The 14550-nt window shown below is 40.9% G+C and overlaps 1 protein-coding gene across 1 annotated transcript in view; it reads right to left on the bottom strand.

Moving 5' to 3' along the window:
* Window positions 1–620: 620 nt before the first annotated feature.
* Window positions 621–14550, bottom strand: part of EXT1 (exostosin glycosyltransferase 1) — a 312087-nt gene continuing 298157 nt past the window's right edge. Inside the window, exons 8-11 of the mRNA XM_003933110.4 lie at window positions 14023–14112; window positions 8403–8563; window positions 5863–6034; window positions 621–1091 (exon numbers count right to left, since the gene is read on the bottom strand). Coding sequence (XP_003933159.1) covers window positions 906–1091; window positions 5863–6034; window positions 8403–8563; window positions 14023–14112 — 609 coding nt within the window. The 3' untranslated portion in view covers window positions 621–905. The remainder of the gene's footprint in view (window positions 1092–5862; window positions 6035–8402; window positions 8564–14022; window positions 14113–14550) is intronic.

The following is a 14550-nucleotide window of genomic DNA, read 5'->3' on the forward strand; positions in this document are numbered from 1 at the left end:
TTCCTTGGCTTCGAAATCAAAGCTTCTTCCCCAGTGCTATGCACTTAGGTCAGTGGTTGAATCTATGACTGTGGCCATACCCCTGCAAGCACTGGGTTACTGTTGTGGGTCTGTATTTCCATCTTGCTAACATGCTGGTGGGTTATCCAGAGGGTTCTTTGTGCAAACTGAACATTTCTTAATTATACTAGCGTTTTCTTGGTACTAATTCCCTGCCCCACAATGAAAAATGGTTATCATACGTATCTCTCAAACATAGAATTTTCAGTTAGAACTGCCTACCTGGAAGTCGTAATACTTTCTTTCATGCAGGGACATTTTAGAATTAAAAGTTCAAGTGGATTTGAAGATTCAAAGTGGAAAATAATTTGCACTGGCAAAGTTGCATAATGAAGTTACAACTTATGCTCAGTGGTTTCTTGATAATGGGTAGAGTGACTTATTGTGTTTTCCATGAAGTTTGAAGTTTTGAAACTTCAGGACACCCTACGTGGCCATGACAATGATGTCTGTGGGAAGAGGAATAGCAGCTTTGAAATATTCACAACCAACACAATTTTGATTAAACAAAGAACTCTGGTTTTTAATAGTTTTGATCATTAAAAAAGTTTAAACCTGCATAGCAATCATTTCAAAAATAATTATTTAATGTTCCATAATTAAACTGTACACAACCTAGTCTTGGGACACAGAAGCCAGTGAGGTGAGTTTGGAGCAGTCCAGTGCAGTCCCAGGAGCCAGGAGTCGAGTTCTCATTGGTCTTTTTTGTTTTGTCATTCTGTTCATCTAAGTTTTTGGATAGTTGGCACAATCTGGCTCTGCTGATGAGTAGATCTGCACTGGGAAGAGAGAGCAGCTTGACCCCAGTCCCTTCTCGCTTCCCCTCCCCCACTCGGCCGTATTCCTCAAAGTCGCTCAATGTCTCGGTATTTCTTCCTCAAAATAGAGACCTGGTCTTTAAAAAGGACGGGGTCGAGCCTCATCTGAGAGTGGATCAGCGGCATGTAGCCAAACCAGCTGGCAAACGTATTCATGCAGCTCTGTCGCTGGGCAAAGTGGTCAGGGTCAGCCCAACGGGAAGCCCGAGAAGTCTAGGGAGAAGGAGAGAAACAAGGACGATGATGAGAGAAGTGCAAGGTGAGATGGAAACATTGCAGAAAATGGAGTCGGGCAAATGAGCGAGCAGCAGAGCTCGGTGTCTGGTCCGGCCACCGAGCCTCACCATCTATGAACCTGGTGACAGTGCAATCACAGATGCTGGTTTTTCACGCGGTATGCGATGTTCCTCAGTGTTAAAAACACAAAAACAAAGATTCATGTTGACTTTAATTCTCTAAAATTTATTGACTAATTCTCTGGGCCGTCCATGACTTAGCAACTGAACCTCAATTACGACAGTTACTCCATATAAAACTTCTCTTTGCGCTTGGGACCAAGTACTAAGATAATGTGTTTGTGGTTTCAATGTTTGTTTTCCAAACTCTTCTTGTTTACATAGTTGATTTAGAAATATCAGTAATCAACTTTTAGAAGTCTATTTTTCTCACTATCCATCACTTCTTCCCTTCTACCGTCTCTTTACCTTTATAAGGGTCCTACTGAACACTTTGTTAAAAATTCACATATATAGTTGAAGAAGAACAAAAGCACCTTTTACACTTCAATCAAGGCTAGTGTTATGCAGCATCTAAAAATTCATTTTCTCTTCTGTAGCCTTCCCATTGAAGTGACTTCATGAGGATGAGAAGGGAAAATTCAGTGGCATGTAGGGCAGGTTGCTGTAACTCTAATTTATACTAAAATCTCAAAATTCTGTTCTTAACCCAAGAATTGTTGGATTTCCTACTCAACTAAAACCCCCAAAGGTTACTTTTTAAAGAGGAATCAGCCCTCCAAAGTATCACTGCTCACCCAGAATAGAAAAAAGGTTAACTTTCGATAATAGAAAAGATGGCTAACATCTTTTTAGCTCTGTGTGGCCCCTAAAGTTGGTTAAATATTTTTAGATCATGTAAATGATTGGCATTGATTTAAAAAGAATGCCTCAAATGACTGCAGTGCTGAAATTTAAACAGAATGACTAAGCACATTGTACTTAAATCCCTGCTTTTATGAAATATGGAAAAGATGGGCTGCCCAATTATGGGGAAAAAAAGCCCACAAACCCATTTATGTCAACAGGCAAGTCTTTAATGAGGTATATGGATGCATGCATGTGTGTTCAACTGTTTGTTGTGCTCATATTGTTAGAAAAATACTTCCATGGGAAGATACATTTTAGTGTGAGAATCACTAAGAGTTACTTTAAAACCACAGTGTCAACATGCTCGAAAATAACATTGAAGATAGATAAACACAAATGTCAAGTTATCTCTGTACAGCAGAATAACAAACAAAACACTATTTGTAAAGTGTTTTCATGGAGTTCATTTGAATCTCACAACAATCTGGTGAAGTATCTACCCAGGTAATAACATCCCTATTTTATAGCTGAGGAAGCAAGTTCAAGAAGTTACAGTTTTTTGTTCAAGGCTAGAGAGGGGTAGAACTCAAGCTTTGCTCTTTAGCATTTATATGAGGAGAACTCTACTTGATAAATCAGAGAAAGATATCAATTAGAGCTGTCTGGTTGAGTTCCTATCAGAGTAGACAGTCCCAAAGGTAACTTGTGTTGACCCTAAATGGATATGGGTTTGCGGATTTTTTTTTGTTTGTTTTTTTTTAAGGCAGAGTCTCACTCTGTCACCCAGGCTGGAGAGTGGTGGTGTGATCTCGGCTCACTGCAACCTTCACCACCTGGGTTCAAGCGATTCTTATGCCTCAGCCTCCCAAAGAGCTAGGATTACAGGTGCACACCACCATGCATGGCTAATTTTTGTATTTTTAGTAGAGATGGGTTTTGCCATTTTCCCCAGGCTGGTTCCAAACTCCTGAGCTCAAGCAATCTGCCTCTCTTGGCCTCCCAAAAGGCTGGGATTATAGCATGAGCCACTGAGCCCAACCTTTTGGACCATTTTTGATTGGCCCACTCATTCCGAAAGGGTGCTAGACCCAGGCATAGATACTCATATATGCAACTGAGAAATACTGGCTAAAGTTTAAGCTCATTCTTATTCACATTTTTTTTTTTAAGTTCAGTTGATTCATTCAGGTATCGTTTTGCTTCTAGATGTTAACATTTATTTTGAGTCAACCAACATCTATTAGAAAAGATGTCTTTCTTATGTCATAAAAGCCTAGTCCTAGAGGATGATATCCATTTGCCTTAACGGTCACACAAACATTCAATAAATTAATATGTATGATGGAAAGAAGGGGTCAAATACAGTACCTCAATATACCTAGTTAGACCTAAGGTTAAATTTAGATGTTTCTGTAGAGATGTATGAAATTACTAGAAATACTGTTTGGTAGAATTAGGGCAATCTACGAAAAGAGGACAAATCCGACTCCTAAGAAGCATTGTATGATTAGAGTTCCCACTCAGTGAGTGTTCTTAAGAATTGAGTAAAAAAATATTTTTTAAGTGTCATGTCCTTAAATGAGATAATACACAGTTATGCACCATATAATGACACTTAAATGTTGAACCACATAGATGACTATGGACCCATATGACTGTAATACCATATTTTTATTGTACCTTTTCCATATTTAGAAATATTTAGATACAGAATATTTATCACTATGTTACAACTGCCTACAGTATTCAGTACAACCACATGCTGTAGCCTACGAGCAATAGGCTATTCCACATAGCCTAGGTGTATAGCAGGTTCTACCATCCAGGGCTGTGTAAGTACACTTAATAACATTCAGATAATGACAAAATCAACAAATGATGCATTTCTCAGAATGCATCCTCATCCTTCAGAGATAAATAAAAATGTAAATGCAAACGTTTGGGCACATAATAGACAATACATCTTGCTTGACGTTGAATAGTCTCTCAGCCTTAAAAATTCTTACAAATCCTCTTATCTGTTCTTTCAGTAATTAGAGGGAAACAAAATTTTCCACCAGACTCTGCTACAGCGATTTCGTCATAACCAATACCTAGAACAGTGCCTGAAAACACGCTTGGTAAGTACTAAATTAACTTTTTATAAACTTCAAATTCTTTATAAACTTTAAATTTTTGCTTACTAAATCTAGTGAATGAAAAACTTTCGGCCTAACATGAGGCCTAGCTAAGATTTCCTTTGCAAAAGCTAGATTTGTATGTGTTTTCCAATACCTGTTAGAATAAGGCACATGCAACCCCCCCTCAAAATTAAACTGATACAAACATGTTAAAGTATGTTCATTCAGATTGACCTCAGTCCTACTGGATGCTCCTAACTTGGGTGAATCTTAATGCTCTTTCTTAAGGTTTTTTTCTTTCTTTTTCTGAGACAGAACCTTGTTCTGTTGCCCAGGCTGGGGTGCAGTGGCATGATCTCAACTCACTGCAACCTTTGCCTCCTAGGTTCAAGTGATTCTCGAGCCTCAGCCACCGAAGTAAGCTGGGATTACAGGCATGTGCCACCATAAACAGCTAATTTTTTGTAGTTTTAGTAGAGATGGGGTTTTGACATGTTGGCAAGGATGGTCTCAAACTCCAGGCCTCAAGTGATCCACCCAACTCGGCCTCCCAAAATACTGGGATTATAGGTATGAGACACTGTGCATGGCCAGGATTTTCAATTTCTTACATACAGTAGTGGCTCTGCTCAAGATGAATAAAGACAGATGAAATTCAGCATATCCAAATGGGCCTGATCCCAAGACACTGGGGTGTATAAGGATAAGCACTGGAATCCACAGACCCTGGGATTCAATTCCCAGTTCTGTCTCTAACTTACTGGGCAACTTGTGGCAATATGCTTAAATTCACTAGTTTTCTTACTTGTAAAAAGAAAATGTTGGATTCCATTTCCTTGAAAATATCTTTAGTATTAAAAGTTTATAACTCAACACAATATTTTACTTCACTTTTATAAAAGCTTTCACACATATTATCTCAACCCTGTGAGAGACATTTCACAATTTCCATGTTAAAGATGAGCCAACTGAATTTCAGAAGGTACCTGACTTGTCTGCAGCTTACAAGTGCTGATTTTAGAACTGAAAATTGAGTATTGTGACTCTTCCTATGTCACCAAGACACAATTCAATTCAACTGCAAGACCAGAAAACTGTTAAAGAGAGTATTGGTTGCTAGTCATTAAATAAAGTACCGACAATCAACTTTCATAAGTTATTTGTAGGGCTTTAATTCTGCTGAGGGCTGAATGTTTGTGCCCCCTAAAATTTTTATGTTGAAGTTTACTTCTCAATGTGACGATATTTGCAGGTGAGGCCTTTGTGGGACAATTAGGTCATGAGGGTAGAGTAGTCACAAATGGGAGCTATGCTTTTATAAAAGAGACCCCAGAGAATTATCTTGCCCTTGTTTCTGCCATGTGAAGACACAATGAGCAGAGGTCTGTCTATGAATCAGGAAGCAGTCCCTTGCCAGACACCAAATCTGCTAGTGCCTTCATCTATGAAAAATAAATCTGTTATTTAAGCCACCCAGTCAATGGTATTTTTGTCATAGCAGCCCAAATGGACCAAGACAAACTCTAAAGGTATGTCTTTCTCATGTCACCTTAAAGATTATAGGAGAGCTTTATTTCATTGGCATAAAGATACACTTAACTTGTGTCTTCCTAATTATCCATGTGCCAATTATACACTCTTTCCAAGCTTTCAGATGTGTTTCATTTCTCGTTTCTTCTCATTATATGCTCCTGGGTGGAACACCTAGAGGAACATGAGTCCTCATTACCTGAACCACCAGTGAGTGAAAGCAAGGGAAGAGGGCTCTTCTACACTTACCTGTCCCATCATTGTCTCCTTATACTGCTTCTTCTGGGTCACTTTGATTGGAGGCAGTTTTGTCACAGCAGACACCAGGAAGTTCATGAGAATGTCCTCACAATTGGCCAATTGGTCCACCATGTTCTTCAGGCTGGCTGGCAGGTAATGGGAGTACAGGTAGTGATAATATCTGTAAAAATCAAAGATGAGTTTCACAGGGGCCATTATCACATGGTGACAAGTGAACTTTGGAGACAGAAAACACATACTTATTCTTTGAATCCCTTAATATGTCATGGATGGTGATGACAATGACAATGGCGATGATAATAATAACTGTCACTTCTACGGTACTTGTTATGTACCAGATAGTGTTCTAAAGTGTTTTACAAGAAATGCTTCATCTAGTCTTCATAAGGAACCTACGAGGCGGGTTCTATTATTACTCCCATTTTACAAATGAGGAAACAAAGCACAGAGATACAGACATTGCTTGCCCAGTCTAACTCTAATATCAGATTGGTCAGTTAGAAAGAAAAAGAAAACCTAGTTACTTAGATGGAAAGAGAAGTTACTTACACATAATCTACGTATTACAAAGCTCATTATGAATTTTAATCATTGGCTTAATCAGAACTGTATTCCATATTACCCCTTGATTCTGAGTGCAACAATAGACTGTTCTATATTTGTGCACTATAAATCATATATATTTCAATCCCGTTAATAGAAAACCCACAATTAATTTGAATTATTTCTCATCCTACTATTTTAAAAAGGTATTTATATACATACAGCATATATTTATAGGGAAAATCACTTGAGTGAATCAGATTCTTTGAGTGGTGGTGGCAGGAACAACAGGAACAAATAACTTTCAAGAAGTGAAATCTTAAGATCAAGAATCAGTCAGCCTAAATGTTTATGCCTTGGGCATTTCCAAGCTATCCCTGAGATAGCAAAATTCCCTATTCATTATTTTAAAAGACTAAGGCAAGATTGGTGTGTTCCCCTTTACTATGAGAGAAAAGCGGGGATTTTGTTACTGGTTGAGTGGGGAATGTTAGCTATCTACACTCACTAGTTCGAGAATCTTGTTCCAGTCCCCTGGCTTTAAAGACCAAATATATGCAAACAACTGCCAAATTTGTATCTCCATCTCTGAGCTTTTTCCATATATCCTTTGGGATGTCTTAACATGTCCAGGAATGGACTCCTATATTTTCCCTGATATTTGTTCCATCTGTAGCTTTCCTCATCTCTGTCAATCAGCACTCTAATCTTGCAGTGCCTCAGGTCAAAAGACCTGGAGTCATCAAACTCTACCTCCAGACTGTCCAGGCACTATGCTAAAGCACCTTCAAAACATGACCACAATCTGATCACTATTCACCACGGCCACCATTCACTTTCTGATCCCAGGGTCCCACCATCTCTTGCCTAGATAATGTCACTCACCTCCCAGTAGGGCTTCCTCCTTCAGCTCTGGGTCCCTTATAGCCTCTTCTCAACATAACATCCAAAGTGGATGCATAAAAGAAAAGCCGGATTTCTCCCTCCTGTTCCAACCCTGCCCTCCTCCCATGTCTCTCAGAGAAAAAAAGTCAAGTCCTCATGATAGACATCAAGGTCCTGCATCCATGCCCCACAAGTTTTCTGACTTGCTGTCATTCATTCCATCCAGTCACAGTGGTCTTCTGAATGTCTCCCCGGTATTCTGCCTCAGGGCATTTATTCTAGCTGTTCTCCTGCCAGAACACTCTTGCTGCACTTACCCTCTTAGCTAACTTCCTCTCCAAGTCTCTATTAAAATCTCACCCAATCAATCAGAATCACCCTGGACACCCCCAACCTGCCCCATCTGCACCTTCAGCACTCCTGATCCCTTTCCTACTTAGCCTTTTTGTTATATCACTTATCTCCTTAATAAACTACATAATTATTATTATTTTATTTATTTTATTTATTTATTTTTTTATTTCATTTTAGGTTTTGGGGTACATGTGAAGAACATGCAAGATTGTTGCATAGGTACACACATGGCAGTGTGGTTTTCTGCCTTCCGTCCCCTCGCCTGTATCTGTCATTTCTCCACATGCTATCTCTTCCCACCTCCCCACCCCCCATAAACTACATAATTATTATATAGACTGTGTCTTTTTTTGTTAGAGTATAAGAACGGCATTGGCAAGGAATTTTTTCTGTTTTACTCAATGATGAATCGCAAGCACCTATAACAGTGCCCTTGGGTACTGACTTAGGTATTTACTCTTATTGTTGTTATTCTACATATTCAGTTACCTAATATGCCCTGACTATATTTTCACACTTCACAACAACTGAAAATGTTACTCTACCATAATTTCTGGAAATGAAATATGCCACGAGGTTTCACTGGTTTCAAAAACACACATTTGACACATTAGCAAAACTTAAGCAGGGATACAGACTAATTTTCATTAATGCTTTTAACAAGATTTGGCCTAAGTTCCTATTTCTGCAGCAACCAATATAAAAAGTTACGTAAAATCTGTCAGAGAGATGCCCAGATTACTCACTTGTGGTAAATAGCAGCTCCTGTCAACACCATGGAGTAGTCGTTCGTCCACTTTGACGTGTATCCCCACCGCTCTTTAGAGTTATCCCAGAAGTGGCTGCGCGCGGGGTACCCCACAATCCTCTCAGGGAAGCTCTGCCACACCGTGAAGGCGAAATCCACCTGCAGGCGGAACACGAGCCAAACAAGCAATCAACAGCGTTAACAAATGTCAACAAAAACATTACCTTCTCCCTGCTAATTCATAATGCAAAATCCCGAGACTGTGGCGAAACATTAATTCTATGTATTCATCAGCAAATTAAACTGACTGCTTGACATTTTGCCCCATAATTATGCACATTTTAATGTTTTCTGTTAAAGAAACTTCAGATTAGTGTGGAAATGAAAGGAAGGAAAAACATTTGCTGATATGCCCTTTAAAAATTCAGTCTGTTCCAGCTAAGACATACGTTGAAAAAGCAGTTGCTTCTCTTCCCCCTCCCTCAAAGGTGCCCGTGACTTGATTCACATGAGACACAAACATATCTTTTTTATAAATGAGAAATTTCCCATGTATATCCAATGAATATACAGCATATATCATACCCAGCAGATATCAAAGCCACAGTGTCTAAAATAAAAGCACTCTCTCAAGAGTAAATTACTTTTTAAAAAAAACACAAGTTCTAACAGGAATACAGAGCAGATAGCATAAAGGAAACATAATTCAGCCCTCTTAGGTTTGAAGATGCACAGTTTAAGAGAAACTAGAAGAAAGTATCCACAGCGAAATTCACTGAGAATACGTGGGGACAAGGCCAACTGAAGCCACAGGATCATTTTAAAGGAAATACAGCTAAATGTCTTTCCAGTGCTCGTAACAGCCTAAAGCAAGTACTTCTGAACCTGCTATAAACTAGAATTTACAGTTAGCAAATGCTCTGTTTTCAAATGCAAAAATCACTTCTGATTTCTATGATCATCTGATGGATGGTAAATCAGAATAATAAACAGAAAATAGGCTGGGTGAGGTGGCTGTCTGTAATCCCAGCACTTTCCGAGGCTGAGGTGGGCAGATCACCTGACATTAGGAGTTCAAGACCAGCCTGACCAACATGGAGAAACCCTGTCTCTATTAAAAATACAAAAAAATTAGCCAGATGTGGTGGTGCATGCCTACAATCCCAGCTACTTGGGAGGCTGAGGCAGGAGAATCGCTTGAACCCGGGAGGTGGAGGTTGCGGTGAGCTGAGATTGTGCCATTGTACTCCAGCCTGGGCAACAAGAGTGAAACTCCATCTCAAAATAAAAAAATTTAAAAAATAAACAGAAAATAGTAATAGCAAACAATCATATAATGCTCATAATTGTGAAATTATGAGCACAATAATTTGTGAAATTGTGCAGTTATAGGTGCCTATGCATTTTAATTCTTTCCATCATCACAATACCCCTGTGAGGTAGGGCTTTTACATTCTTCACTTTACAGAAAGGGAAACTAAGATAGATTAAAGTTCAAGTAATTTGCTGAGCTAGTAAGTGGCAGAGCCAAGATTCAAACTCAGGCAGTCTGGTTTCAAATGGATTATGTATGGTATCATAACTTCTCTTTCGGCTCTGTTACTCCAGTGTTAAAAGAAAGAAATTTGTCTCTTATACAGGTTATGATTCACCTCACAATCTTTGCCCTATTTCTTCTTGATAAGCAATACAAATTGGGAATTTCATCTGTTTTGCAAATACTTTGAGTCTTGGCACTGTGATGGTAGCTATAGGACTGAGTGATGCCGCTAAGTCCAAGTCCTGCCCTCTCAGAGGTTCAAAAGCAGGACCTGCGATGGTTAATTGTGTCAATGTGACTACACCATGAGGTGCCCAGATTAAAGATGACTTCTGGGTCTGTCTGTAAGGGTGTTTCTGGATGAAATTAACATTGGAGTCTGTGGGTTCAGAAAAGCAGACTGACCTCACCAATGCAGATGGGCAATATTCAGTCAGCTCAGGGCCTGAATACAAAACAAACGTGAAGGAAGGAGGAATTCACCCCTTTTTCTTTTTGCCTGCTGGCTGAGCTGGGACATCAAACTTCTATTGCCCTTGGACCGGGATTTACACCATTAGCTCTCTGGTTCTCAGGCTGTAGGACTCTGTCTAGAATTACATCAGTAGCTTTCCTGGGTCTCCAGCCTGCAGATGGCAGATCGTGGGATTTCCCAGCCTCCAGAATTGTTTGAGCCAATTTCTCATAATAAATCTATCAGAGTATGTGCATGTGTGTATGTATGTGTATGTATATATACATATATATTCAATATATATATTCATCCCCTATTGATTCTGTTTGCTTGAAAAATCCGAATATACTGCCTTCTCTTAAGGAAGACTTAAAAATATGGCTTGTCCCCCAAATATAACACCCAGATGGGGCTGGGCACAGTGGCTCACACCTGTAATCCCAGCACTTTCGGAAGCTGAGGTGGGTGCATCACTTGAAGTCAGGAGTTTAAGTCCAGCTTAGCCAACATGGTGAAACCCTGTCTCTACTAAAAGTGTATTGGCTGGACGTGGTGTTGCAGGCCTGTAATTTCATCTACTTGGGAGACTGAGGCACAAGACTTGCTTGAACCCAGAGGTGGAGGTTGCCGTGGGCCAAGATGGTGCCACTGCCCTCTATCCTGGGCGACAAAGCAAGACTCCATCTCAAAAAAACCCCAAAATCCAGAGCAGGTGGTAGGGTGAGGGAATTCCAGAGGGGGGAACAAACCACCCAGGGTGGTGGAACCGACATTAAGAAACCTTGGCAGGGAGCATGTCATCTCAAAGTTAAAAGATAGCAGGGGATGGAGAACATTCGCTGGAAAATTGAAATTAGGTTGTGATGACCTACACCTTTTCACTGGCAGTCAATATTAATGGTGCCAAATGATGGGATACCATATTATGCAGCCTATTGTCAAAGAATCAGCCTGCCTGGCAGCACTCTTTGGGGTTTTCTATTATTCTTTGAAAAGGAAACACGTGCACTCGCAGCTACTACAGAACCCAATGGGTGTTCTCATCACGTGAGCTTCTTGCTATCTTAAAGCTGTTTCAAGTCATTTCAAAGGAACTCAAAAGTAAATTCAGATAAAACTATGATTCTTGTGATAGCTCTGCTTTCATGCAGATTATCAACACATCAAAGAAGGCAAAGGTCAGTTGAAGGCCCTTTCTCTCAAAAACCAACATCTGTTTTCTTTTGAGCAGTGTTTGCAGCAATCCAGATCAATGTAAATAGCTATAAACCATCTATAATGCCCTTTATAGGATGCTGTTTAAAAATCTATCCTTAATGCTGCAGAGAGACATTTAAACAATCTAAGATCCTTAGAGAGGAAAAAAAGTGAACCAAAATCTATTCACCTAAAAAAGGAGAAAAGAGAAATCCTTGCCCAGGACCATTTTAGGCAACACAACCACTCCACTGATCAGCAGGCAAAAGCAAACCAGACTGCCAGCCTCTTAGATTTACATATCATTTTCAACCCACGTTGACTTCTAATTACTTCACATACAACACATGTTCCTCCCAGCATGCAATGAGTGGTTGGAACTGCTATTCTTTGAAAAGAAATTCACCAGCATGAGGATCCATCATAGCAGTTGCAAGTTATTTCACCATGGGATAGGGAAAAACAAATTCTGGAGTGAGCCTAATTGCCTTGTGCCCAGGAGGAGAGAGAAGATGAATCAATACTGCAGGTCACAGGATGATGATTAAGGTGATGCTGTAGGTGTCTTGACCATTTGTTGCCCCACGGCAGTGTGATGCTTTGCCTGTGTCTGCCCTCCAAAATCCACTGTCCACTTTTCTTGTCCTGCCCTGTGCCCTCGGATGATGGACCCCAATGGGCTGCATCACCTGGTCAGGTTAGGTCAATGGGAGTCACCAGCAGGAAAATCGAGGCAGGACAGAGAGAGGGGTCAGTGTATCTCTTCTCTGCTCCCTCTATGCTTTACCACTAGAGTTCTGGCAGTAGCCAGGTCCTTCCATGATCATAGCACTTGTAGAGCAGCCTCTTCTTTCTAGTACCCTCTCTCAGGGCCTTTGGGAGAAGGAGTTCCTTCTCTACTTCAGGCCAACGGGAGGAGCTGCTTTCTGCTATCATTGCCCAGGTACTTCATCCTTTCTTATGCGGTCTTTTAACCCCATCTGCACCTCCCTAAGTAATTCCAAGTTCCTTCATTTGAATCATCTGATTTAAATTCAGTTTGTTGCCAGGACTCAGATGGATGTAAGCTGGAAATGTGTAACTGAAGTATTTGGCATGGAGACCAGGACAAAGAAATCTCTCAATAAATACCTGATGAATGAATGTGTTCCAGCTTCCCCTGCAGACGGTGGCAGAAAATATGCAAGCTGGAGTGATCTGTACCCTGTATTCCATAGCTGCTTTTCCCTTTAAATGTTAAACTTATCAACATTCCTTCCTCCTGCCAACCTACATATGATACAATTGGCAGTGTGTCCACCTTTAATCCTCAAAGCCCACATCCCTCCACCCTGCCCAACCACTCATTCAACAAGTATTTATAGAGCTTGGGCTGCATAGAAAGCATTTCAACAAGGTAAGGCCCAGGACATTTTGTCCTGGGATAGGTTGCCCTGGCATCTAACATCTGATGGCAATCGAAAGCATCTGCGGAACTTCAAGAAGGAGATACTGAGTTCACCAGCCTAGGCCAACATCCAGTCCTGGCTCTGTGGGCAGCAGGCCATTAGAACCAGACTGGTGTCCAGGAAAGTGCAGGTTAGTAAGTGCCGATGTTGACAGTAAAAGAAAAATGATTGCGAACATAAAGTAAAAAAGAAAGGGAGGGGAAAGGTATAAGTAGTTGTGTCTCCATGCTTTTTAGTAGTTGCCATTAATAATGTATTTCTTGTATACTCCATTTTTATATAGCTGTCTTTGGTCCCCTGCATGGTTTAAAGGAAGATTTCAGAGATCAATACTCATTCGAGTTGTAAAAATTGGTTTTCCACCATATCTATCTTTCCTCCTCTCTCTCTCCTCTGTGTACATTCTCTGGGCAATCTTATTTTTGGCAAAAATACCTGAACATCTGAAATAGGAATCTCCATCACACTCTTAAAGTGAAACCATTTGCTCTTGTACAGGTGAAAGAAAATGAGCACTTTAAACCATGATAGAAAAGCTGCCTTTAGAGCCCAAAATAGTGTTCCCTAACTGAGGCTATAGGATATGTGGGGAAAGATGGGATTGTTTCCTCTGGACAGCACAGTTTCAAGATAATGCAGAATAGGCACCCTCCCCCTTCCCCTCAGTTCTGTGCACCTGCCCGCAACTGTGCTGTTTAAAAACAAAAAAGGAGGGCAGGCTGTGGAGGAGAGGTGAGGCTCATTTATGCAAATGGAGAGCCAATTAGCAGAGACAATGAAGGGGAGATGCCCTCCTCAGAGTGCCAGGTGGCGGCAAGGTGCTAACAGGACTCGGGCTGATTAAAACCAGCGCTGTAGGAAGTTGTGAAAAATGTTCTTGACTGCTGCCAAGGCAGGGCTAAGAGAAGCACTAGCATCGTACAACTCGGGGCGACTGTCTGAAGAGCCCACCTGCCGCTCCTCAGGCATGGGCTCTTACCTCTGTGGTTGAAAGCACGGTGTCCTCGTCAAGGCTGAGCACGGCATCTGTGATGATGTTGTCGTAGGGCAGAAAACGGCTGCTCATTACCTGAGAGGAAGCAGGAGGTAGGCAGTGGGGAGAGAAAGAGGTAACTTCAGTCTTGTTTTCAGGACAATTCTCCCATCCTCACCGGCATAAACAATGTGCTACTGGCTGGTGCATAGTAGCTCATGCCTGTAATCTCAGCACTTTGGGAGACCAAGGTAGGCAGATCACGAGGTCAAGAGATTGAGACTGTCCTGGCCAACATGGTGAAACCCCGCCTCTATTAAAAATACAAAAATTAGCTGGGCATGGTGGTACACACCCGTAGTCCCAGCTACTTGGGAAGCTGAGGCAAGAGAATCATTTGAACCCAGGAGGCAGAGGTTGCAGTGAGCTGAGATCACGCCACTGCACTCCAGCCTGAGCAACAGAGCAAGACTCCATCTCAAAAAAAAAAAAAAAAAAAAAAAGGATGCCCTATTATCATATCATGTCACCCCT

This window comes from Saimiri boliviensis, chromosome 15 (genome assembly GCF_048565385.1).
Source record: "Saimiri boliviensis isolate mSaiBol1 chromosome 15, mSaiBol1.pri, whole genome shotgun sequence".
NCBI classification, from domain to species: Eukaryota; Metazoa; Chordata; class Mammalia; order Primates; family Cebidae; genus Saimiri; species Saimiri boliviensis.